Source organism: Euleptes europaea, chromosome 9 (assembly GCF_029931775.1).
Source record: "Euleptes europaea isolate rEulEur1 chromosome 9, rEulEur1.hap1, whole genome shotgun sequence".
In the NCBI taxonomy this organism is placed as follows: domain Eukaryota; kingdom Metazoa; phylum Chordata; class Lepidosauria; order Squamata; family Sphaerodactylidae; genus Euleptes; species Euleptes europaea.
In genome coordinates, this window is record NC_079320.1 from 24,819 (window position 1) to 49,582 (window position 24,764).

Here is a 24,764-nt window from a genome sequence, read left to right on the forward strand (position 1 = left end):
GGGCCTAATTTTGCAGTATGGTGGATTTTCAAAACATTCATCTTCTAGAAATGCTTTATTGCCTACCAGGGTGGGTACATTTTTTTCATGTCTGAATTTTGTTCTAGGCTCTGCTTTGTCTTCAAGAGAGTGAACTATAAGAGGAACAGGATCGGAGCTCATTCTTTAAGAGAAGAGGAGCACCATGAAGCAAGTGAGCGGCCACGACAGAAAGGCAAAACAGAGGCACACAAGGAGGAGCTGGATGAAAATGGTGAGACTTTACTTATTCATTGCTTTGGAATAATCATGTGCCACCTCTCCAGGAATCTGGAGGACTTGCTCTGAAAGGGTTGCCAGTCTTGGTTAGGGTGCTATGATAGGTGGGGATGGGGCCATGAGATTCTGTGGCCTATCTCGACAATGATCTAATAAAACAGGAAGTGGTACAGAAAATGACAACTAAAACCATCAAGGGGTTGGTTGCAGCACCTTCCCTAGGAGGAAAGACTACGGTGTTTGGGACTTGCTGGTTTAGAGGAAAGGCAGCTAATGGGGAAGGAGAGATGGGATGCCGTGATTCAGGTTTATAAAATGGTGCATGGCACAGAGAAGGTAGAGAGAAAGCACTTGTTCTCCCGCTGCCAAAATAAGAAGACAAAGTCCAAATAGTCCAACCAGTGGTCTGGCTAGTCCAGCTTATTGTTCCAAGGCAGACTGCTTCCAAACAGCAGCATCCTCTGTGAATTGGGCGAACCACGGTGTGTGACCTCCTTTAGAGTGGCTTGGTGGTCCCCTGGCTCCTCGAAACCAAAAGTATACCCTTGACAGAAAGACCTTTTTATCCAACTACATGAAAGGCTGCAAAACTAGCCACTCCATGAGTAAGTACATGACATTTTCAAACCTCATGTGACACAAAATTATTCAGGATGGTGAAAAGCAAGGATAACTGAAGAACTCCAGGAGGATCTCCACTAATGGGGTGAGTGGGCAAAGATGTGGCAAACGAAGTTCAGTGTTGGTAAGTGGAAGGGGCTGCACACTGGAACAGGAAATCCCAGCTTCCAAGTATATGTTAATGGATTGGCCACTGTGTGAGGCAGGATGCTTGTCTAGATGGTGTGATCCAGCAGGCTCTTATGTTCCTGTGCAGGGATGAATTTCCTTGTTTTGGTTATGTGACTGAGCATAGACCTCTGTGTAAAATAACCTTAACATCCCTCCTGTATCAGGCCAGGGTCTATCTAGTCTACCATCTTTTGACATAGTGGCCACCAGTTCCTCTGGAGGGCCAACCGCAGGGCATAGAGGCCAAGGCCTTCCCCTGATGTTGCCTCCTGGCCCTGGGATTCAGAGGATGACTGTCTCTATTCTAAACTGCAAAGTCCCAGACTCTTCAGCCTTTCCTCAGAGGGAAGATGCTCCCACCCCTTATTCATTTTGGTTGCCATCTTCTGTACTTTTTCTAGCTCTGCAATGTGCTTTTGGCCATCACTACTGAGGTAGGGTTAGGCTGATGGTGTGTGACTGGCCCAAGTTCACTCAGCAAGCTTCCATGGCAGAGATGGGATTTGAACTTGGGCCTCCCAGGTCTTAGTCCAGTATTCTAGCCATTACACAGCACAAGCTCTCTGGGTGCCTAGTACTTGTGGGCCCTTCCTGAAATTGATGGACAATAGATTCAGGACCAGCAAAGGAAAATACTTCTTTACTCACCAAGTGACTAAATTATTAAATTCATTGCCAGTGGATGATGTGAAAGGCCACTGGCATAGATGGCTTTAAAAGAGGTTAGACAAGACCAGGGAGTGTGTTGGCTGAATGGGCTCTTCAGTATCCCTCTTAGGTGCTCGGGGGCAGCAATAGGGGGTGGGAGGCTTTGACCTCTGAGCATTTCTTATGGTACTTCTAGGGCATCTTGTCAGGCACTGTAGGTAACAGGATGCTGGATGAATATGATCCAGCACCACTCTTAGGGTTTTATGACCTTGGCCTGATTCACCAGGATAATCCATACGTTCTTTTGCTTTTGGAAAGAAGTTGAATTGCATCATCACCTAGTATTTAGTATACAATTTCAAGAGACAAAGCTCCCTTAAGGCCCATTCCTGAAAATTGGGCCCAAAGCCCGTAGGAGGTGGACTATGGCCAGCGCAGGTGCCTACACCGCCGGCGCCCAGAAGGCCCACGCCGGCGTTAGTGGCCCCAGCACTGGCGTGCAGGGCTGGGCGCTGCTGACTGCCGGCACAGGCCATGGCAGTGAGCCGGGAAGCATTCCGGCGCCCCGGGAGGCATTCCCAGGGCGTAACAGCGCCGGCTATGGGGTGGGGCCAACGTTAGTTGGCCTCCCAAGCACTTTCGGCTCGGGTACGCCCCTTTTTCTTTTTACAAAGATACACCAGGTTTTTGCTGGCGTATCTCCCGTTTTTGGCGCCGGGCAGAACCAAACCTCTTTTTGGCGTCAGGCACAGCCAAAACCTCTTTAGGAGGCAACAGCGCTAGTTTGCCTCCAACGCCCAGCACGAGCATTCCTTTGAGGAATGCGCTGTTAGATAACTGCCATATCTGACAAAGGGAGCTATGACTCAAAAGCACACAGTCTGAAAATCTTGCTGGTCTCCAAGGTGGTCCTGGACTTGAATCTAGATCTTCTGCTGCAGACCAGCACTGCTACTCTCTGATAGTATTTAGTAGTTACAGAGGCAAGTTTATGTGGGTTTTTTCTATCCATTTTTGGAAGCAACAAAATAAGCTACTTAGATGTTTTCATTTATATACTCTAAGAGTATATTCTATTTTAATTGTAAATTGTTTTATCAGTTGTTATCTCCCCTGAGCCTGACTTTTGTCAGGAAGGGGTGGGATAAAAATCAATCAAACAAACAAACAAATTACCAGAAGACTTTGAGAAAATTCTTATGACCAAACATACACTTGTCATGGGTTGGGGGGGGGGCTATGGTTAGGTGGTGAAGCCTCTGCTTGGCCATGCAGAAGGGCCCAGGTTCATTCCCATGATCTCCAGTTAAAAGGACCAGGTGGTGGGTGATGTGAAAGGCCTCTGCCTGAGATCTTGGAGAGCCACTGCCAGTCTGAGTAGACAATATTGACCTTGATGGAATGATGGTCTGATACAGTATAAGACAGCTTTATGTGTTCATGTGTATCTGTAATAAAAATAAATACATTATATTTACACTGGTATAGTTTGTCAGTTCACTGCCATAGGATTTGCTCTTTTTTTGTACCAGAATCCAAGGTTTGTTTTTGCAACTTGAGGAATCTCAGGGAAGAAAACGGCCTGTCTGTCATTCAGGCATCAGCTGACAACTTGTGTGCCTTGGCAGAGACCAAGCTGGCGGGAGTCCTGCAGGCCATCTGCAAGTATCGGCAGAGCATCCACAAGGTAGAAATCCTTCCAGGCATCTGTTACTTGGAGCATGTTCCTGTGCTGTTCCAAGGCAAACAGGAGCCTAGCAAGAAAGTTATCTCTGGAATCATCTTAAAGAGAACAATCATGTCCCCTCTCAACCTCCTCTCCTTCAGACTAAACAACTCCCTCAGCCTTTCCTTGTAGGGCTTGGTCTCCAGGCCCCTGATCCTCCTCGTTGCTCTCCTCTGCACCCGCTCCCTTCTGTCCACATCCTTTTTGAAGTGGGGCCTCCAGAACTGTGGGGCCTCCAGGTGCAACCTGACCAATGCAATGTACTGTGGAACTATGACATCTTGCGATTTGGATGGTATGCCTCTGTTTATACACCCCAAGATCTCATGAGTTTTTGTTTGTTGCTGCATCACACTGGCTGCTCATATTTAACTTACAGCCCACCCGTACCCCAAGATCTCGTTCACACACACTGCTACCCAGGAGTGTATCCCCCATCCAGTATGCATGTCCCTCATTTTTGTTACCCAAATGTAGGACTTGGCACTTATCCTTGTTGAATTGCACCCGCCCACTTTTCCAGTGTGTTCAGATCTTGTTGAATTCGATCTCTATCTTCTGGTGTGTTTGCCGCTCCTCCCAATTTAATGAGTAGCCCCTCCACACCCTCATCCAGATCATTTATAAAAATATTGAAAAGTACCCGGCCCAGAACCAAGCCCTGTGGCACCCTACTGAGCACCTCTCTCCAAATGCCATTGAGAACTACTCTTTGAGTACGGTTCTCTAACCAGTTCCCTATCCACCTAACTATCCTAGAGACCAGTCCACAGTCGTCTAGTTTACCCATCAAAACATCATGGGGAACCCTGTCAAAAGCGTTACTGAAATCCAGGTAAGCAACATTGACAGAATTCCCTCAATCCAGTAAGCTTGTCACTTGATCAAAGAAGGAAATGAGGTTGGTCTGGCAGGACCTGTTGGGGACAAATCCGTGCTGACTTCCCCAGATCACCAAGTTGTCCTTCAGATGCTTGCATATTGATCTCTTTAATATCTCCTCCAGTATCTTCCCTGGGACAGAGGTCAAACTGTAGTTTCCTGGGTCATTCCTCCTCCCTTTAAAAAAATTTTTAAAATACTTTTATTATATTTATATAGGGTACAGAAGGAAAAAAGGGAGGAGGAAAAAAATTCACTTCCGTCTGCAATAGGCAGTGTTTTCTTTGATCGGTATACATTCAAAAAAACAAATTTTATATTTATTACAGTTAGTTCGATATACTAGTTTTCATCGTAATCTTATTCAATTAAAAGATTATAACAAAATCAGATAGACGAATCGAGTGTATCCTTGAACATGAAAGACAGCCGCAAACGTAAAAAGAGTAACACAATAAATGTATCGTGGCTATCATTTCTCTAAAAATTACTTATATAATAAGTAAGTCAAATATAATATTACATATGGAAAACATCTACTCATATAAAAATGAATAAGGCTAAGGCTAAATATTTAGAGACATATAAGTATGCCATGGTAGCCATTTCTCATAGAATTGTTCTACAGATTGTTTATCAACTGGATTCATCAGACAGGTCATTTTGGCCATATTTACATATTCTGACATCTTTTCTTTCCATTCGTCAACTTCTGGTAAAGTCTTTTGTCTCCATCTCGCAAGCACCACTCTCGCTGCTGTTGTAGCATATTTGAATAAGTCTTTGAATTTCGCTGGTAAATCTGAAAGTTGGGATAACATTTGCCCTCTTCTAATATTGTGGCATATCTCCCGTCCTCCAAGAGGTCTGGAAGATTATGGACAAAGGCTCTGCAAGCTCTCTAGAAAGTTCTTTGAGCACTCTTGGGAGCATACCGTCTGGCCCAGGGGATTTTGTACTTATCCAATGCAGCCAGGTGCTTCTCCGCTACCTCCCTGTTCATGTCAACCAGCAGCCTGGATGCTGTGGCTTGCCTGCTATCATCTCTAGGTGAGCTTGTTCTCTTATTCAGGAAAAAAAACTGAGGCAAAATAGGCATTAAGCCTTTCTGCTCTCTCTGTCCTCTGTCAGAGTTTCTCCATCAGTGTATGTGTGAAGTTGGGATTTTTTGCCCCAATATGCATCCACTTCAGCTCCAGGCTACAGAGATCCCTTTCCCAGGAGAAAACGATTGCTTTGGAGGGTGGCCTGTGTGGCATGGAACCCCGCTGAACCCCCGCTCTTCCCCAGGCTCCACCCACAAATCTCCAGGGGTTTCCCAGCCTGGACCTGGCAACCATACCCCCCATACCCCTCTTGCGAGAGGGGTGGGCTGGCAACCCTAGTCAAGTCTGCTGGCAGGGGTGACTTGAACATCTCTGTTCAAGACTCCCTGGATCTTATCCCCAGTTCTCAAGAAGCAGCTACTCGCACCAGTGCCATGGGGGCCTCCGGCACCACGTGCTCGTTCACAGGCTGATGTGTTGTTATTGCCTCCTGTCCCTTTTTGTGTGGGCACTTCTAACAGCTTTTGAGTCTCCTTTGCAGGGGCTTCCCATTTGGGAGGGGGGACAGGGATAGGACACGGACCACCCTCTATTTCAGGCTTCATTAGTTTTTACCTCGGAGCACTGGTGTCATCTTACTTTAAAGTAAACATACAAGGCTCCTGAGAGGGAATAGCCACCTTAGACAACCCCCCACGTGGCCCTCTGGGGTTTTACTGAAGCTCATCCTCCCCGCACTAGCATGGCACACACAAGTGTTTGTTACATTGTCGTGGCCTCTGTGCAGGCACACATGGGATCTGCCCATGCGCAGGCCAGCCGCGGGAAATTTTGATTACCAAGCTTATCTGCCTAGAGATAGGGACGCTCCCCCTCCCCTCCGTCAACGGCTCTTCCCGCCATTCGGTGACGTGACAGAGGGGGGAGGGAGCGGCCATCCCTCAGTTCTCTTTTCGCCGCCGTGGGAAGAGGACTTATTCAAGCTTCAATTACTGCTTTCTCTACTATTTATAAAAATGGCACCTTTCAAGAAGTGTTCTGCGTGCGGCACCAACATGTCGCGGCAGGACGATCATGACAGGTGCGTGCTTTGTTTGGGAGAATCCCACATACCGTCCGCTTGTCGGGCCTGTTCTCGGTTGACCAAAAGGGCCCGCGAGGATAGGGCGAGGCGTCTTAAGGGGGCTCTCTATGACAAATCGAATGGGGGGGGGGAAACCACCCGTCAACTTCCAGCACCCCCGTTTCCCCGAGACCTACCGCTAGGGCTAGAGAGAGGTCGTCACTTTCTGAACAGCCCGCGGCCGCGGCAGTTAAATCCCGCCCTTCTGGATCTCCTCACCTTCCGAGGTCTTCTGGCCCTGACAGTCATGCCAAGGGGCACTCCGGGCACTCAAGCAGGTCGCCCTCACCCCCTTCTCCGGCTTCTAAGGTGTCTCGTCGAACGGGAGATTCTTCTGTGTCCAAGCGGCACAGCCCCTCCCGCTCTGTTGTCCCCGGCCGCCCCGACCCACAGCGTCGCAGCGCCTCGGGAGCTCCAAGCCGGCTTCCATCACCCCGTCGGCGCAGGTCCTCAAGGAGCGGGGAGTCATCCGGCACCGGCCACCTTCCCCGGGGGCAAGGTTCGCCCCAAGGCGCCAGGTCGTGCCGTGGTCGCGACTCAGAGCCCCAGCGCGGTGAGCAAGGCTCTGAGCGCCGGAGCCCTCGTGACGGAAGTCCTGCCTCCAAGGACTCTGGCACCGGAAGGTCCGCCTCCAGAGGCTCGGAGGTCTGCCTCCCACCTCTCCCCTGACCTCAGGCGCCGCGAAGGTCGCGGTTCCAGCTCGGCTCGGCGTTCCAAGTCCCCTCGGCACCGAGCCTGCGCCTCTCCTTGGCACCACACTCCACCTCGGCGCCAAACCCATGAGTCTCCGCGGCGCGGCTCTCCAGCTTCTCCACGGCGCCGTGCGGGACAAGGCGACCACACGGAGGCGCCCCTTCGGCACCGTGACTGGGAACCATCCCGGCGCCACCCCTCTCCACCTCGGGCGCGGTCCCCAGGTCGCAGCACGGCACGTTCGCCTCGACACCAGGGTGGACCGGCTCATGTTTCTCAGCGGCGCCGTCGGTCTGCATCCTACCAATCTCGCCTATCTCACCGTAGCCATTCACCTGTCTTGGACAGTAGGGACGTACTGGTGCTTGACTGCTCTGAGTCCGAGTCCACTTCTTCCCGTCGGGGTCACCGTTACCACCCCCATCACAGGGAGCCGTCGCGTGTCCAGCGCTCATCAGGATCAGGTACCCCGACTCCACGAGAGCCATCCAGTCGGTCTCGCAATGTAGCCTCCCCAAGGCAAGTCCTCCGATACACTTCTGATGACCAGTCGTATGACTCAGAAAGGGATTCGGAGTCGGCTCTGACCACATCCCCAGAAGGGGTTGTTGGGGACCGTTACCCGGTTTCTCCCACTGAGGATACCCATTCATACAATGAACAATTGACCAGAATGGCAAATGCGCTGGGGGTTGCAGCAGTTCCAGTCGAACAAGAAGAGTCTGACCCCATCATGGATGTTCTTCAAGACTCTTCTTTTCGACCAGTTAAAATCCCTATGGTTAAGGGAATCAGGAAGGTGGCCCTCAAAAATTGGGCAAAACCGGCTTCCTACCCTCCCATTCCTAGGAAGGTGGAAAATTTATACAGGGTGGAAGATGAGAATTCCTCTTTCTTATATAATCATCCCCCCAACAACTCCCTTATAGCAGAGACCCTCCCTAACAAAGGGAAACCTGGCCCCCACGCAGCCCCCCTGGATAAGGAGGGGCGCAAACTCGATGTATTAGGGAGGCGTTTTTATTCAGTGGGCTCCCTGGGTCTAAGAGTGGCTTCCCACTCTGCGTTGATGGCTCGTTACCAAATGCTGCTTTGGGAAAAGGTGGGGCCTCTTATGGATTTCCTCCCTGAGGACAAGGTACCCATAGGTAAAGTCATGCAGGCTAAGGGGTATAAGCTGGGCTGCCACCAGCTCTATGCAGCTCGGCATGCAGCGGATGCAGCCAGTAAGCCCATTGCTTCCAGCATTGTTCTTAGATGCCATTCCTGGCTTCGCTCCTCTAATCTCCCATTTGATGCGAAGTCACGTCTGGAAGACATGCTCTTTGATGAGTTAGCCCTATTCCATGCATCTACGGATGAATTCCTCCATAAGTTCAAAAAGGATAGGGCAATGGCGAAATCACTAGGGGTCACCCAAACTCCTGCCACGTCCTCATCCAAGCCTAGGTATCAACCTAGGCAGACCTCCTTTTATAGGAGGGGGTTTAGATTTGGGCCCACTTCGTACAATTACCAGCAGCCTAAATCTCATTACCAGCCTCAGGAACAGAGGAAATTCCCTCCAAGAGGCAGGGGAAAAAAATGGGATCGGCAGTCTTCCCCGAGGGCTTCAGGGAAGAAGGGGTCAGCATGACTGACCGGCCAAGAGGGGGCTGTAGTTCAAGCCCCAAATTTCTTTAATCGTTTATCAAGTTTCCTGCGCTGTTGGTTATGTGTTACTTCTGATAGTTGGGTTTTGTCCATAATAAAATCAGGTTACATGTTGGAGTTCTACTTGCAGCCTCCATGTGGTTCTCCTTTATCTGCACATACCTCTGCACCTCCTGAGCTTCTTCAGGAGGTATCTGAAATGCTCCACAAGGGAGCCATTTCCGTGGTACCACATGATTCCCTGCACCACGGTTTTTACTCACGCTATTTCCTGATTGACAAAAAGGACGGGGGTAAGCTTCCTATTTTAGACCTTCAGGACCTCAATGAGTACATGTACACCCGTACCTTTAGGATGGTTTCAGTCTCTGACATTCGCCTGCTCCTTACAAAAGGAGTTTACTTTGGAGTTCTTGATCTCAAAGATGCCTACTTTCACATTTCCATACATGAAAATTATAGGCGATACCTTCGTTTCACCTGTGGTCAAGTTCACTATCAGTTTAATGTCCTCCCGTTTGGTCTTTCTACAGCTCCCCGGGTTTTTTCCAAATGCATGGCGGAGGTGGTGGGTTACCTCTCCTTGAAGGGCCACACCATTTTTCCCTATCTGGATGATTGGCTGATAGTTTCTCATACCCAGTCAGGCCTGGAGGATTCGGTTTCTGATGTAATTGATTTGCTTTCCTTTTTAGGGTTGGTGGTGAATTATAAGAAGTCCCACCTTACACCTACACAGCGCATCAAGTTCATTGGTGCTGTCTTTGATTCCCAGGTGGGCAAGCTCTTCCCCCCCCCCCCGACAGGATTTCAGCTATTAAACGCCTAGTCTCAGCTTTCGAGCACAATAGGTTCCAGAAGGCTGTGACCATTCAGAAATTACTAGGTCTGATGGCTTCTACAACAGCGGTAGTTCCTTTGGCCAGGCTACACATGAGACCACTACAGAATTGGTTTTTACGCCACTTTAAAATCAATGTGGATCCTCAATGGAAAAAGCTTTCCATTCCCAGATATGTACTCCGTTCCCTAAGATGGTGGTCGGTTGCAGACAACCTTTTATCAGGCATGCCTTTTGGCTCCCCTTCTTTTGATGTCCAGTTATTTACTGATGCATCTTTGAGCGGTTGGGGCGCTCACTGCGAAGGGTTGACTGCCCAAGGCAGATGGTCCCACTCTCAGTCCAACCTGCATATCAATTTGTTGGAGCTGCGTGCGATAAGGTACGCACTTATTTCTTTTGCAGGTATCGTGGCAGGGAAGACCGTGCTGGTGGCTACGGACAACAAGGTAGCCATGTACTACTTGAACAAGCAGGGCGGCACGGGCTCCTTAGCGCTCTGCACAGAGGCAATCGCACTGTGGAATTGGGCGGTGGCCCACAACGTGTCTATTTCTGCCATCTACGTAGCAGGCACAGACAACATCACCGCAGATGCACTCAGCAGGGACACATCAGACCTCCACGAGTGGTCTTTGCATCCCCGCTACATACAGCCCATATTCAACAGGTGGGGCACCCCGACCCTAGACCTTTTCGCCACGGGCATCAACACCCACTGCCCTCAATACTGCTCACGTGCATCCCTGGATCCACTGTCCCTAGGGGACGCCTTCCAGCTGAGGTGGCACGGCAGTCTAATGTATGCCTTTCCCCCAATTCCCCTGCTCAACAAAGTGGTGAGCAAGATTGTATCAGACAGGGCCTCCATCATTCTAATAGCCCCATACTGGCCAAAGAGACCCTGGTTCCCAATTCTGTGGAACCTGGCCAGGGGCAGGGTGCCGGACCTGATTTCCATAGGTCAGGTGAGGCACCACGATGTTCCCTCCCTACACCTAACAGCCTGGCTGATTCGGTAGTATCATCTTTCTCACAAGGGGTGGCGAATATCCTTTTATCATCCCGCAAAGTTTCCACAGAAAAGCTTATAAGCTTAAATGGAACAGGTTCGTTAAGTGGGCACTGGCAGCTGAGCTAGATCCTTTCGTTTGCCCCTTGCCCAAAATTCTTGACTATTTGCTCTCTCTAAGAGAGAGTGGTTTAAGCAATTCATCAGTTAAATTGCACCTGGCAGCCCTCTCGGCCTTCCATGAGGGTCTAGAAGGCAGCTCCCTGTTATCACACCCTTTATGCAAACGGTTCCTGAAGGGTTTAAATAATGTTTTTCCCCCTGTTAAACAGGTGATTCCTCAGTGGAGCCTGTCTTTGGTTCTTTCCCAGTTAACCAAAGATCCCTTTGAGCCCCTATCTTCGTGTGGCTTGGATTTCCTGTCGTACAAGGTGGCTTTCCTGGTAGCCATCACCTCAGCTAGGAGGGTTGGTGACATACGGGCTCTCCGTCACGACCCCCCGTTTTGTCAAATCTTTGCTGATCGGGTGGTGCTACGCACCGCTTTAGATCACCTCCCCAAGGTGGCCTCCTCTTTTCATACTTCCCAGGAGATCATCTTACCTGAGTTTTTCCCACACCCTTCCACTGTCGGGGAGGAGACACTTCACACTCTGGATGTTAGAAGAGCTTTATTAATTTAATTGAACCGTACACAGCATTTTAGGGTTCATTGCAATCTGTTCGTTTGTTTCAAGGGGCCAAAGAAGGGCAAAGCGGCCTCTTCTCAATCCATCTCAAGGTGGGTGACACAGGCCATCAGGCGAGCTTATGACCTTGCCTCCGAAATATGCCCTCTACAGGTGACCGCCCACTCTACCAGGGCCCAAGCATCCTCTGCAGCCTTCTCTTCCTCAGTAGACTTGAGGGACATCTGCAGGGCTGCCACTTGGTCATCGGTGTCGACATTCATTAAACATTATGCAATGGATGTGGACGCATCTGCAGAAGCAGCAGTGGGTAAGGCTGTTCTCATGTCTGCTCTTAAATAAAGTTAAGCTTTGCAGCCTCACACCCGCCTCCTTGTGTTTATTAGCTTGCTATTCTCCCATGTGGGACTGCACAGAGGCCACGACAATGGAAAACACAGTTGCACTTGCCTGTAACTGTTGTTCATTGAGTGGTCCTCTGTGCAGGCACACATCCCTCCCTCCTTCCCCTCTGTGGCCTGCTACAGCTCTTTGTGGTGGTCCCACGGCGGCGAAGTGAGAACTGAGGGATGGCCGCTCCCTCCCCCCTCTGTCACGTCACCGAATGGCGGGAAGAGCCGTTGACGGAGGGGAGGGGGAGCGTCCCTATCTCTAGGCAGATAAGCTTGGTAATCAAAATTTCCCGCGGCTGGCCTGCGCATGCGCAGATCCCATGTGTGCCTGCACAGAGGACCACTCAATGAACAACAGTTACAGGCAAGTGCAACTGTGTTTTTCCTTTTCTATCTCCTCCTTTTCTGCAGATCTCTCCAAAGCACAGACTGCGCATTAATGAGGTCCTCCAGGCTGTGATCCACTCAGCCCGCAGCATAGACTACAGACTGGCAAACGTCATCATCAAGCTGGCCTCTGAGGATATGCTAAGGACAACCGTAAGAGCCAAGATAACAAAAAAGACACTACCCACTTACCTTAGAGAGAGAGAGCCTGCCCTTGCGTATGCCTGCCCTTGCATGCCAATATCTGAGTACTTGAGGCATACAAGAAAAAAAATCATGTTCCCAAGCCACTAGTGGCACTTCCAAGGGATGCAGATAATCAGGTTTTCAGATTAATGGGAGTACTGTTTACTTATGTAATATGTTGCCGTGATAGATGTACCGTGAATCTTGCTCAGCATGTCATGCAGTCTATATGGTTTTCTTTGAATTCAGTGAGACTATGAGTTGAACTAATAAGAATCAGTGAGACTATGAATTGAACTAATAAAAATGTATTTAGGGAGAGTCAATCATCTAGGTTAGTCTGATTCTCAAGGTTGGTGATTTGGATAGCAGAAATGCAATCTTCTATTTCATTCTTCTATGTTCTACCTTTCTCATTGCAGCTCTTTGCTGATATTACTGGATTAGGGTATACCCAGCTGTTCATTTCAGTTCAAGAATTGTTTGTGCAGAAATATTTTCAAGTGTTCAGTCAGTTTCAGAAAAAATGGCTATGTCATGTTTAAGTATAGACCACACTGCTTTACAAAACGTGAACGCCGGGCAGTGAACAGTTATAGAACAACCAAGATCACATAGCTAATCAAATAAGCAACACTTTAAAGCCATATATACTAGTTAAAATATAAAGTCAATAAAATAGGCTGCCATCACCTCTGCCGCGTGATCTGCTGCCAGACTGGAATGGCTGCCCCTCTCCTCAAGAGGAGAAGTTCCCCCACCTCTCAAAAAACCCCAAAAATACACCAGGGTGGGAAAGGAAAACCCTATGGTCCTTTGGCCACATGGAGGCTGGAAGCCCCCTGTTGCCCACATGAACAAATCCGGCTCTCATGTCTCTTGATAATGGCTTCATCGCTCCAACTCTGCACTTTGGAATTCAAAAGGAATTGAGGAGGGGAGGAGGAAGAACTGGCTCTTCCTTTTGACCAGACTACCTGTCGAGTGCTGTTTGAGGTGATTTTTTGGGGTGTTTGAGGTTCTGCCTGGAGCATTCACAGAACGTAAAACCAGCATTCACAAAGCAAAGCAGACAGATAATGGAGTGGGGTGTTCAAGCATCAAAGGGGAAGACTTGGGAATCTTGCTGCACAGAGAAATTTAGATCTAAGCAGGCATCTCCCTACTTCCTGTTTGTACCTTGGTAAGTGTGTGCAAGGCCTTTATGTGGAGGCAGGTAGACCACCGTACACCATTTTCATTGTTTTAAAAAAACTAACTTTACTTGTATTTGCATTGATTATGAAAAGGAAAAACTTATAGTGGAGGGGAAATGGATCTGATCACTAAGAGCCGGCGCGGGTTTCTCAAGAATAAGTCATGTCAGACTAATCTTATCTCCTTTTTTGAGAAAGTTGCTACCTTGCTGGATCAGGGAAATGCTGTAGACATAGTTTATCTAGATTTCAGTAAGGCTTTTGATAAGGTTCCACATAGTATTCTAGTTGAAAAATTGGGAAAATGTGGTTTAGATCCTATTATTGTTAGGTGGATCTGCAACTGGTTGACAGATTGTACCCAAAGAGTGCTAGTTAATGGTTCCTCGTCCACTTGGAGAGAAGTGACTAGTGAAGTTCCTCAGGGATCTGTGCTGGGCCCTGTGTTGTTCAACATCTTTATAAATGTTGTCGAAGGCTTTCACGGTCAGAGTTTCGCCAGCAGCTGTGGAAGGCATCTTCAGTGTTATTCCTCTGAAGATGCCTGCCACAGCTGCTGGCGAAATGTCAGGAGAGAAAATACCAAGACCCCGGTCACACAGCCCGGATAACCTACAAGAACCAATCTTTATAAATGATTTGGATGAAGGAATAGAGGGGATGCTTATTAAATTTGCAGATGATACTAAATTGGGAGGGGTAGCAAATACGGTAGAAGACAGAGCCAAGATGCAGGATGATCTTGACAGGCTGGAGAAGTGGGCTAGAACTAATAAAATGCACTTCAGCCTGAAGAGGAAAATATGATAACCATGTTCAAGTACTTGAGGGGCTGTCATGTTGAGGATGGTGCTGAGTTGTTTTCTGTTGCCCAAGAAGGTCGGACCAGAACCAACGGGTTGAAATTAAATCAAAAGAGTTTCCGTCTAGACATTAGGAAGAATTTTCTAACCGTTAGAGCGGTTCCTCAGTGGAACAGGCTTCCTTGGGAGGTGGTAAGCTCTCCTTCCCTGGAGGTTTTTAAGAAGAGGTTAGATGGCCATCTGTCAGCAATGCTGATTCTGTGACCTTAGGCAGATGATGAGAGGAAGGGCATCTTGGCCATCTTCTGGTCACTAGGGGTGTGGAGGGGGGAGGTAGTTGTGAATTTCCTGCATTGTGCAGGGGGTTGAACTTGATGGCCCTGGTGGTCCCTTCCAACTCTATGAGGAGGGTTTTTGTTGGAAGTGCAGAAGTGAGATAGGTACATTTATGCACGTTTGGTGGTTTTGCAAAAAAATCAAGAGATTTTGGTGATTAGTTTTAAAAGAAACTAACAATTTGATAATGTCAAATATAAAAAAAGATCCTGCCTTTTGCTTATTGGGTATTCCCGATAAGAATATAGATTATGCTGATAGAGTCATATACCAATACAGTTTTGCCACGGCTAGGATTACAATTGCTAAGAAATGGAAGCAAATAAATAAACCTTCAATCAAAGAGTGGAGAGAAAAGCTTTGGATGTATATGCGGATGGCCAAAATTACAGACTCTTTACATGGTAAAGATATGGATGAATTTAAACAAATATGGTCAAAGGCTGCCACATATTGGGATAAATTGGCAAAAACGGATTTTAAAGGTATAGTTAATGAATTATAGATTTATGTGGTTTTTTTTAAACAATGATTATAAAAATGTAAAGTTCTGCATTAGGTAGGAAAAATCAAATGCATAATTATAGGATGGGGGAGACTTGTCTGAGCAGTAGTGTGTGTGAAAAGGATCTTGGGGTCTTAGTAGACCAAACACTGAACAGGAGTCAGCAGTGTGATGCGATAGCTAAAAAGGCAAATGCAGTCTTGGGCTGCATCAACAGAAGTATAGTGTCCAGATCACACGAAGTGATGGTATCGCTTTACTCTGCTCTGGTTAGACCTCAACTAGAGTACTGTGTTCAGTTTTGGGCACCACAATTTAAGAAAGATGTAAACAAGCTGGAACGTGTCCAGAGGAGGGCAACAAAGATGGTGAGGGGTCTGGAGACCAAGTCCTATGAGGAAAGGTTGAAGGAGCTGGGTATGTTTAGCCTGAAGAGAAGAAGACTGAGAGGGGATATGATAACCATGTTCAAGTACTTGAGGGGCTGTCATATTGAGGATGGTGCCCAGTTGTTTTCTGTTGCCCAAGAAGGTCGGACCAGAACCAACGGGTTGAAATTAAATCAAAAGAGTTTCCGTCTAGACATTAGGAAAAAATTTCTAACAGAGCGGTTCCTCAGTGGAACAGGCTTCCTCGGGAGGTGGTAAGCTCTCCTTCCCTGGAGGTTTTAAAAAGAGGTTAGATGGCCATCTGTCAGCAACGCTGATTCTATGACCTTAGGCCAGTGGTTCCCAACCTTTTTTTGACCAGGGACCACTAGGACTTTTTTGTTCAGTGCAGGGACCCCAAGGTTCAAAATAAAAATTCTGAGAATTTGAAAATAAACTTTAATCATAACTGTTAGTTAAACATTAAGCTTAGAATAATATTTGAATATATATATTTATAATAGAGAACTTTTAATTGAAAATATTGATTTATTATGGGTTTATAACTGTGAGAGTCCCAACCTAGCTGTGCTAACTTCGCAAAATCACTTGCTCAGACTTGGATACAGAAACAAAGGATTTATTGAAGGCTGAAAAGCTTCCGGGACCCCTTTGAGCATGGGATGACTCGGTTGGCGGGCTTGGGACCGAGTGGTGACGGCTAGACCAGAGACTTCCCCCCGTTGCTCGGGGGTGAACAGGGAGTCCACGGGACGGTCAAAGTCATTGCGGTATTGGGGGAGTCGGGACAGGGCATCAGCCAGGGCATTTTCCTTCCCTGGGACGTGTTTGAGGGTGAAACGGAACTTGGCGAAAAACTGAGCCCAACGAATCTGTTTAGCGTTGAGCTTCCTAGCCCCCTTGAGAGCCTCTAAATTCTTGTGGTCGGTACACACCTCAAACGGAAATTCTGCCCCTTCCAAAAAATGTCTCCAGATGGTGAGGGCATGTTTCACTGCCGCCGCCTCCTTCTCCCAAATTGCCCAGTTGATTTCCGACTGAGAAAACTTTTTGGAGAAGTAGGCGCATGGTCTCAAACCCCCACTGTCGTCTCTCTGCAGGAGAGCTCCCCCCATGGCTACGTCCGAGGCGTCCACCTGGACCACGAAAGGCTTAGTGCAGTCCGGGTGGGCTAGTACCGGCTCGGACGAGAAGAGCACTTTAAGCTCATCGAACACCTGCTGGCAGGGCGGTGACCACTGCAAACGGGCCGAGGGTAGCGCGGCGTTCGCTCCCTTCCCCTTGGTGCGCAAAAGGGAAGTGAGGGGGAGAGCCACCTGTGCGAAATTGGGAATGAAGTTGCGGTAGAAGTTGGCAAACCCCAAAAACTGTTGCTGTTGCCGGCGGGTGGGGGGGGGGGTCCCAATCCCGTACCGCCTGAACCTTTTCGGGATCCATCTCTAACCCCTGGTGGGAAATTACATAGCCCAGGAAGGTGATAGAAGGCTGGTGGAATTCACATTTTGACACCTTAGCATACAACTTGTGGTCCCGCAGCCGCTGGAGGACTTCGCGCACCAGTCGGACATGCTCTTCCATGGTTTCAGAATAAATGAGGATATCATCCAGAAATACCACCACCCCCCGAAACAACAAATCATGTAAAACTTCATTAATTAATTGCATGAATACACTCGGAGCCCCTGAAAGTCCGAACGGCATCACTAGATATTCAAACATGCCAAAACAACTCGAAAAGGCCGTCTTGGACTCGTCCCCCTCCTTAATGCGGATGCGGTGATAGGCTTCCACCAAATCCAGTTTGGTGAAAATTCGGCCTTCCTTCAATTGTGCTAGAAGGTCTGGAATGAGAGGGAGGGGGTAAGCGTTAGACTGAGTGACAGCGTTCAGTCTACGAAAGTCAATACATAGTCTCAAGTCACCCGTTTTCTTTTTGACAAAAAAGGCGGGGGTGGAGTACGGAGCTTTGGAGGGACGTATGAAGCCCCTCGCTAGGTTAGTGTCCAAATAGTCCCGCAACACTGCTTTTTCATTAGGGCTCATGGGGTAAACCTTCCCCTTGGACAACTTGCCATCTCCCACGATCTCAATAGCGCAATCAGTTTCTCGGTGTGGGGGCAGTTCATCACATTCCCTCACATCAAACACATCCGCGAACTGGGAATATTCCGAGGGTAGATGGGGTGTCGCGGGGACGGACCCAGGGGAACCCACCAACGCGGCGGCCGGGGTGCAAAGTACTCGGTCCTTGTCGTGCATTCCGCAGGGGTCCTCGGGGAAAGTGAGTGTCCGTTTGACCCAGTTAATGGAGGGGTTGTGTCCCTGTAACCAATTCATCCCCAAAACTACGGGGGCAACTATGGGAGCGATGGTAAAGTACAGTCGTTCCCAATGTTCTCCCACAGCCATGACCACCTCAGTGGTACGGTGAGTGACGGGCCCCTTTTTAAAGTCACTACCGTCCATTTGAGAGAAACGGAGGGGACCCGGGAGCCGTTTGCGTCGAACGCGTAGTCTCTTGGCGGCTTCCTCACTAATCAAGGTGCGGGCGCACCCAGAGTCAACTAGCGCGGGGAATTCTAACACCGGACCCCCTTTGGGTAAGGATAGGTGGACCCGGATGTACACATTATCCTCTTGGGCGCTTACCATCGGTGGAGCTCCTTGCACAACGATTGGAGCGGTCTGCTGAGGAGCCCCTCTTACAGCAGACCGACGGCGTTTTTTGCCAGCGTCTCCCACTCTTCCTCCTCACTGGACGAGGGAGACGTGGTAGTTGTACTCCGTGACTCGGCCGAGTCAAAAGCTGCATTTGTAATCCGGGGTCCCGATGGACCAGTAGAGGTGGAGGCTCCGTCTTGAGCGCTCACCTGTAGTGCGGAGGGCGCGCTCCGGCGTCCAGGGGCGCCGCTTCGGCGTCGAGGTTGGCCCTCCGCCGGGGCCTTCTCCGGTTCGGTCGGGGTTGGGCGAGGAGGAGCCGGACGGCCGGAGCGGGACGGGCATTGTGAGGCGAAATGGCCCTTACCTCCACACACCAAGCACACCCCGGTTTCAAATCGCTTGCGGCGCTCGGCTGTTGAGGGGCCGCCGCCGCCCGGGGTTCGGGAATCCCTGGTACCGCTTGGTCTGTCCCCTCTCGGCTTAAAGTCGCGGCCGGTACGCTGTTTGGACAGGGTCAGGAGTTGCTTCCGATTTTCGATATCGGCGGCGTGGCGCACCCAGCCCTCGACGTCCGGGGGATTACCTTGCATGAAGGCCCAGTGTTGCAGGTCCGGGTTTAGTCCTTCTTGGAAGCACTGCACCCGGGTAGCTTCGCTCCAATCCAGGATTCTGCTCGACAAAGATTGGAATTCGCTCGCATACTGCGCCACCGACTTAGTCCCTTGGCGTAGTTGCATCAGAGTAGCCTTGGCCCGCTCCCCCAAGTTCGGGTCCTCAAACCGGTTTCGGAGAGCAATCATAAACTCATCCAGGTTCCGCAGTACCGGGGAGCAGAGCTCGTACTGTAACACCATCCACGCGGCCGCTTCGCCTTGTAGGAGGGAGGCCACATACTGGACCTGGGACTCTTCAGAGGTAAAGGTCCGGCCCTGTTCCCGCATAAAAATATCCACTTGGACCAAAAAGAAGGTCAACTGATTCCCCGACCCATCATACGTGATCTTCAGGTCACGGCGGGCCGGGGCGCTGAGAGGCACGGGGGGAGCCGCCGGTGTCCCATCCGGGGGGTTGTCGGGGGGAGGCTGTACCTTCAGCGCGTCCATGGCGGCAGCCATCTCACCCATCACGGCCTGCATGGCATCCATGCGCTCCAGCATGGCTTGGCGTTCCTCCTGCCACTGCCTCCGTTCCTCGTCCATCATGACTTCCCTACGCGCGGGGTTGTCCTCGAGTCTCGTGCCAGACAAGGCCATGCGGCGGTGCTTCGCCTCGGTCCGGGAGAGCGACCAGCCCTTGGGAGAGTCCAGCCAGGAGTTGAAGGTGTTCTTGGGCTTCGTACCCAAGCCCGGTCCCGGGTGGGGGGCACCGGGTACCTTCCGCTTGGCACCCTCCTCCTTAGGGTCAGGTTTCTCCGGAGCTTCGGGTTTCTCCGGTGAACCCGGGGGTGTAGAGGTATCCTCCTCGCCTGGCATTACTGTCCCTTAAGGTACAGATGCAGAACGAAAAGGCAAGGACTTGCAACTTAATGTGAGAGTCCCAACCTAGCTGTGCTAACTTCGCAAAATCACTTGCTCAGACTTGGATACAGAAACAAAGGATTTATTGAAGGCTTCAGATAGTACAAGACAGACACGGGTTTGAAGTTGCAAGTGAGCTAGCTTATCAGGGTTACAGAATATATTGACTACAGGGTACTGGGGTTCACACTTCAGTCGTGGGAAGTTACAAGATAGATTGGTGTAATACAAAACATCAAACGGGTCCCAGAGAGACTGTAGGAGTATCAGACCCTCAAGGCCATATTCGGCCCGAGGGAGTGCAGGCAGGAAGCGCCGCAGGGGAGGGCAGGAGCGGCACCTGGGAAAGGCAGAAGAGGCGCCAGGGCCCAGGAAGGCATGGGGAGGTGTGAACTGCTTTTACGAGTTCAAAGGACCAGAGATAGAAGATGCTATGAAGGGGAAGGGGAGTCAGAGACACATGGCTCTCACAATAACTTTGTTTCGCAGACCTTAATTTAGTCCTCGCGGACCCCTGGGGGTCCACGGACCCCTGGTTGGGAACCAGTGCCTTAGGCAGATGATGAGAGGGAGGGCATCTTGGCCATCTTATGGTCACTAGGTGTGCAGGGGGGAGGTAGTTGTGAATTTCCTGCATTGTGCAGGGGGCTGGACTTGATGACCCTGGTGGTCCCTTCCAACTCTATAATTCTATGAAAATGCCTCAACCACAACTGAGCAATGGGAAAATAAAACAAGCAATAAATGCAATCGTACCTCCCTAGGCATAAAACTTACTCCTCTAATGATGAAAGTAGAGGTAGTGTGAAGGGTTAATCTCTTGATTTGCGTGAGATGTACCAAACTGTTTGTGGGGTGGGGGGGAGGTTAAAAACATTAAACTTGAGCACGTGAAGCTGCCTTATGCTGAGTGAGACCTTTGGTCTGCTCTGACTTGCTGTGGCTCTCCAGGGTCTCAGAGGCCTTTCACATCACCTCCCATCTGGTCCTTTTTAACTGGAGATGCTGCCAGAGATTGAACCTAGGACCTTCTGCATGCCAAGCAGGTGCTATATCACTAGGGTTGCCCATTCCAGGTTGGGACATTCCTGGATATTTTGGGGCAAAGGCTGGAAAGGGAGAGGGAGCTCCACAGGAGTGTGATCCCAGAGAGACTGCCCTCCAAAGCTGTTGTTTCTGCAAGGACAACTGATCTGTGTTGTCTAGCGATCAGTAGTAATTCCAGGAGAACTCCAGACACCACCTGGAGGTTGGCAATGCTAATTGTTGCTCTTGCTGGGGATTCTCCTGAAAGTCACGCAGGTGCCGTGGCTGGCCATGAGCCCCAAGGGTCACAAGACAAAGGAGCCTCTGAACGAATGTGACGGTCTCCAAGGTCCAACAGCTGGAGGGAGAACATCTTCAACACCCAGCCCAGGGTGGTTGGCCAGGGCGCCACATCAGAGGGGCAACGCTCTCCAGCATTGCCCTCCATGGCAGCCCTGGGTTGGCAGCAGTAACAGCCAAAAAAAGGAAGTCACATGGGAAACAGCCTGCTATCCAGCTGCTGTCTGTTTTCCTCTTCGGGCAGGGTGAGGGTGGTGGGCTCCGCCTCCACTTCCACAAACAGTCAGTCCTGTCGGCAGAATTGTGGACATGGAGATGAGGACTGCGCCAGTCATCTCTTTTCTTATGTGAAATCTTGGTCCCCTTTGCTGCCCAGGATCTTCAGGACCTGTATCAGGATGCCGCTGGAGATATCCTGGTGGCCCTCTGGGACCATTTTCCTGCTGAAGTGCTGACCAAGCTCCTGGAGGGGTTCCAAGGCAGACTCCTTCCGTACCGCAGCATCCTCTGTGTGTTGGGCAAACTGGCAAACCAAGGTGCGCAAGTGGATCGAAGGTCCCCTGACCCGCCCCGAACCCAAAGTATACCCTTGACAGGAAGACCCTTTTTAGCCAACTACCTAAAAGTTGCCATTCCATTAGCGAGTGAATGAATTTTTCAAAATTCATATGAATGTAGATATAAATTTCCTTGTTTTGGTGACATGACTGAGCATGTAAAGGTAAAGGTCCCCTGTGCAAGCACCGGGTCCTTCCTGACCCATGGGGTGATGTCACATCTCAACGTTTACTAGGCAGACTTTTGTTTACGGGGTGGTTTGCCAGTGCCTTCCCCTGTCATCTTCCCTTTACCCCCCAGCAAGCTGGGTACTCATTTTACCAACCTCGGAAGGATGGAAGGCTGAGTCAACCTTGAGCCCGCTACCTGAAACCAACTTCCGTCGGGATCGAACTCAGGTCGTGAGCAGAGCTTGGATTGCAATACTGCAGCTTACCTACTGAGCATGTACCTTTGTGTAAAATAAGAGTCTTGCTGGATTGGATCAGGGTCCATCCTGTCCAGCATATTCTTTCTCACACAGTGGCTTGCTGGCCAGTTGCTGTGGAGGGCCAACAAACAGGGCCTGGAGGCCAAGATCTCATCTTGACGTTGCCTCCTAGTCTGGGTATTCACAGAGGTTTCTGTTAATGGAGGTTCCATTAACTCACCAGGGCTAGTATCCACTGACAGACCTCTCCTCCATTAATCTGTCTAACCCCCTCTTCTGAAGCCATCTATGCTCCTGGCCATCATGACACTAAAGTACAAAGGAAGCAAGCCAAGACGATCAGGGGGTTGAAGCACCTTTCCTTTGAGGAAAGGGTGGAGAATCTGGGACTTTACAGTCTAAAAAAAAGGATCTGGGAAGACATGATAGAGGTTTGTAAAATTATGCATAAGGTAGAGAAAGTGGGTTGAGGGAGCACCCAATGAAAGTTTTGGGAAATAAGGTCAGGGCAGACAAAAGGATATTCTTCTTTACCCAGTGAGTAATACAACTGTGGAATTCACTGCTAGTGGAGGTAAATGATGGCTATGAGCAGTGATAGCTTTAAAGGGGGGATAGACTGCGATGGAGAGGTCCATCAATGGCCTCTAGCCATGGTGAATGAAGGGAACCTCTACATACAGAGGCAGCAAGCCTCTAAGTAATAGTGCTGGGAGGCAGAAGTACGGGAGGGCCTCGCGGTCCCTGCCGTGCTTTGTTGGCCCGGGGCAACCAGTTGGACACTGTGTGAAATAGGATGCTAGATTAGATGGACCGCTGGTCTGATCCTGTAGGCTGTACTTATGCTCTTACAGCCACCAGCAGAGAATTCCACAATTTAATTGCTTGCTGAGTGGAGAAGTGTTTCCTTTTCTCTGTCCTGAATTGCCCGCCAACTTCATTGGGTGCTCTTCAGTTTTACTATGAAGGGAGAAGGAGAAATAGTTCTCTTTATCACTTCCTCCAAAGCAGGCATGGCTGGCTACTAGTGTGTGAAGCAGGAGGCCACACTAGGTGAACCACTGGCCTGATCCAGCAGGGCACCTCTCGTGTTCTTACACTGATACGAAATTCCATCAATGCATGCGGCCCTTTGCAGCAAATTGTGAAAAAGAAAAAGAAAGAAATGTCCCTGCTCTGAGGACCTTAGGAATACATAAGAATAACAACTCCCTTTGTCCCCTGTGTAGCGCTGTCAGAGAGCGATCCCGCAAAACTAGACGTGTGGGAAAGAAAATTGGTGGAGGTAAGGTTGACCCTCTTCCTTTTGCCTCAAGCTAGTCTGAATGAAGAGCAGGAGTGTTTTGTTTGGCTCTCTTTTTTACTTCCTGTGCTTCTTCACATCATAGCAGATGAGATCATTATTAAGTGGCAAAGGGACACCAGATGGTCTCTTTCTGACTAAAACGTACAGTCTGGTTTACTCATACTGTTGGCACCTGGGGACCTAAGGCAGGCAAGAGTTGAGGCTGGGTTAGCCTATCAGAGCTGTTGATCCCACAATAAAATAAAATACCTGCGGGATCGGCTCTCCCATTATGTCCCCCCAAGGACGCTTCACTCCGGCTCTCAAAATCTACAGGAGGTCGGTGGCCCTAGAGCAGTCCGTTTTTCCTTGACCAGGGACAGGCCTTTTTAACTGTGACCCCAGCCTGATAGAACTGTCTCTTTGAGGAGACCAGGGCCCCGTGGGACCTTTCTCCGTTCTGCAGGGCCTGCAAGACAGAGATGTTCCACCATGCATATGGTGGAGGACTTTGCGGACACTCCATAAGGTACACTGGCCACCGGACAGAACTCCCCCCATCTCTGTTTCCCCCCCCCCATTTCTGGTGGATGATTGTGGGCTTGTATGGGCAGGGTGAGACAACAGTGGGATCTTAATGTGCCATCTAAGAACTCCGGCTCTTTATCGGGGTGAGTGCCTGCAGCGATAGCAGCAACCTGGAGTCTGCAGGCGCTTAGGGCAGGGCCTCAGGGTGAAGCCTGGTCCACTAATGCCTCGTGGCCAGAGGAGAAGCCCAAGCAGGCAGCCCGGGTGCCGTCTGAGTGAGAATCCGCCCAGGCTTTCTTCCTTCTCCCCTCCTGGGGTTCTGAGGGTGACAGCGGAGGCCCTGGCCAGAGGCTGCTCTTCCTCAAGAGGCCTTCAGCAATCCCCATTTGTGGTCCTGATGGTGCTGAGGGACAGAGGACCAAGGGCGCTTGAGTCCATGAGAAGCACCCCCATGGCATTGTCACAGGCAGGGCCCTTTTTGGCAGGAGACCCAACTGTCAGGACTACAGACACCTGGGTGAAACGTGCCCAATTACCTGCCTCTGCTGAAAGCCTTTTTTCCACCCAAAAGAAAGATGCTCATGTTGAACATATTCTCTGACAGAAAAATGTGTACTTCTCTAAAAAATTCTTTAAGATTGTTGGAATCTCAACTGTTTAAGGCTGAGATTTTAATGCAAACTTGGGTTCCCCCTGGGTTTGCGGAACCCTGCACTGTAGCCCTTTGGCATGCATCTGGCTCCTTGCATGTGGACTATTAAATGCAGTGGTACTTAAATATTCTGCCTGGATAGTCTGAGGAAAGGGAAAGAGATAATGGATAAGGTGGGCTTATAAATCCAGTAAGGAGATGACTGCCAAGCCATCTGTGTGGTCACTGTGGGGTGCTGATAGCTCAG

The 24,764-nt window shown here is 49.8% G+C and overlaps 1 protein-coding gene across 1 annotated transcript in view; it reads left to right on the top strand.

Moving 5' to 3' along the window:
* LOC130482847 (maestro heat-like repeat family member 5) overlaps positions 1-24,764 on the top strand; it is a 102,624-nt gene that overhangs the window by 1,350 nt on the left and 76,510 nt on the right. The window contains exons 2-6 of the mRNA XM_056855720.1: positions 108-253; positions 3,234-3,388; positions 12,170-12,298; positions 21,441-21,600; positions 23,282-23,337. Coding sequence (XP_056711698.1) covers positions 108-253; positions 3,234-3,388; positions 12,170-12,298; positions 21,441-21,600; positions 23,282-23,337 — 646 coding nt within the window. The remainder of the gene's footprint in view (positions 1-107; positions 254-3,233; positions 3,389-12,169; positions 12,299-21,440; positions 21,601-23,281; positions 23,338-24,764) is intronic.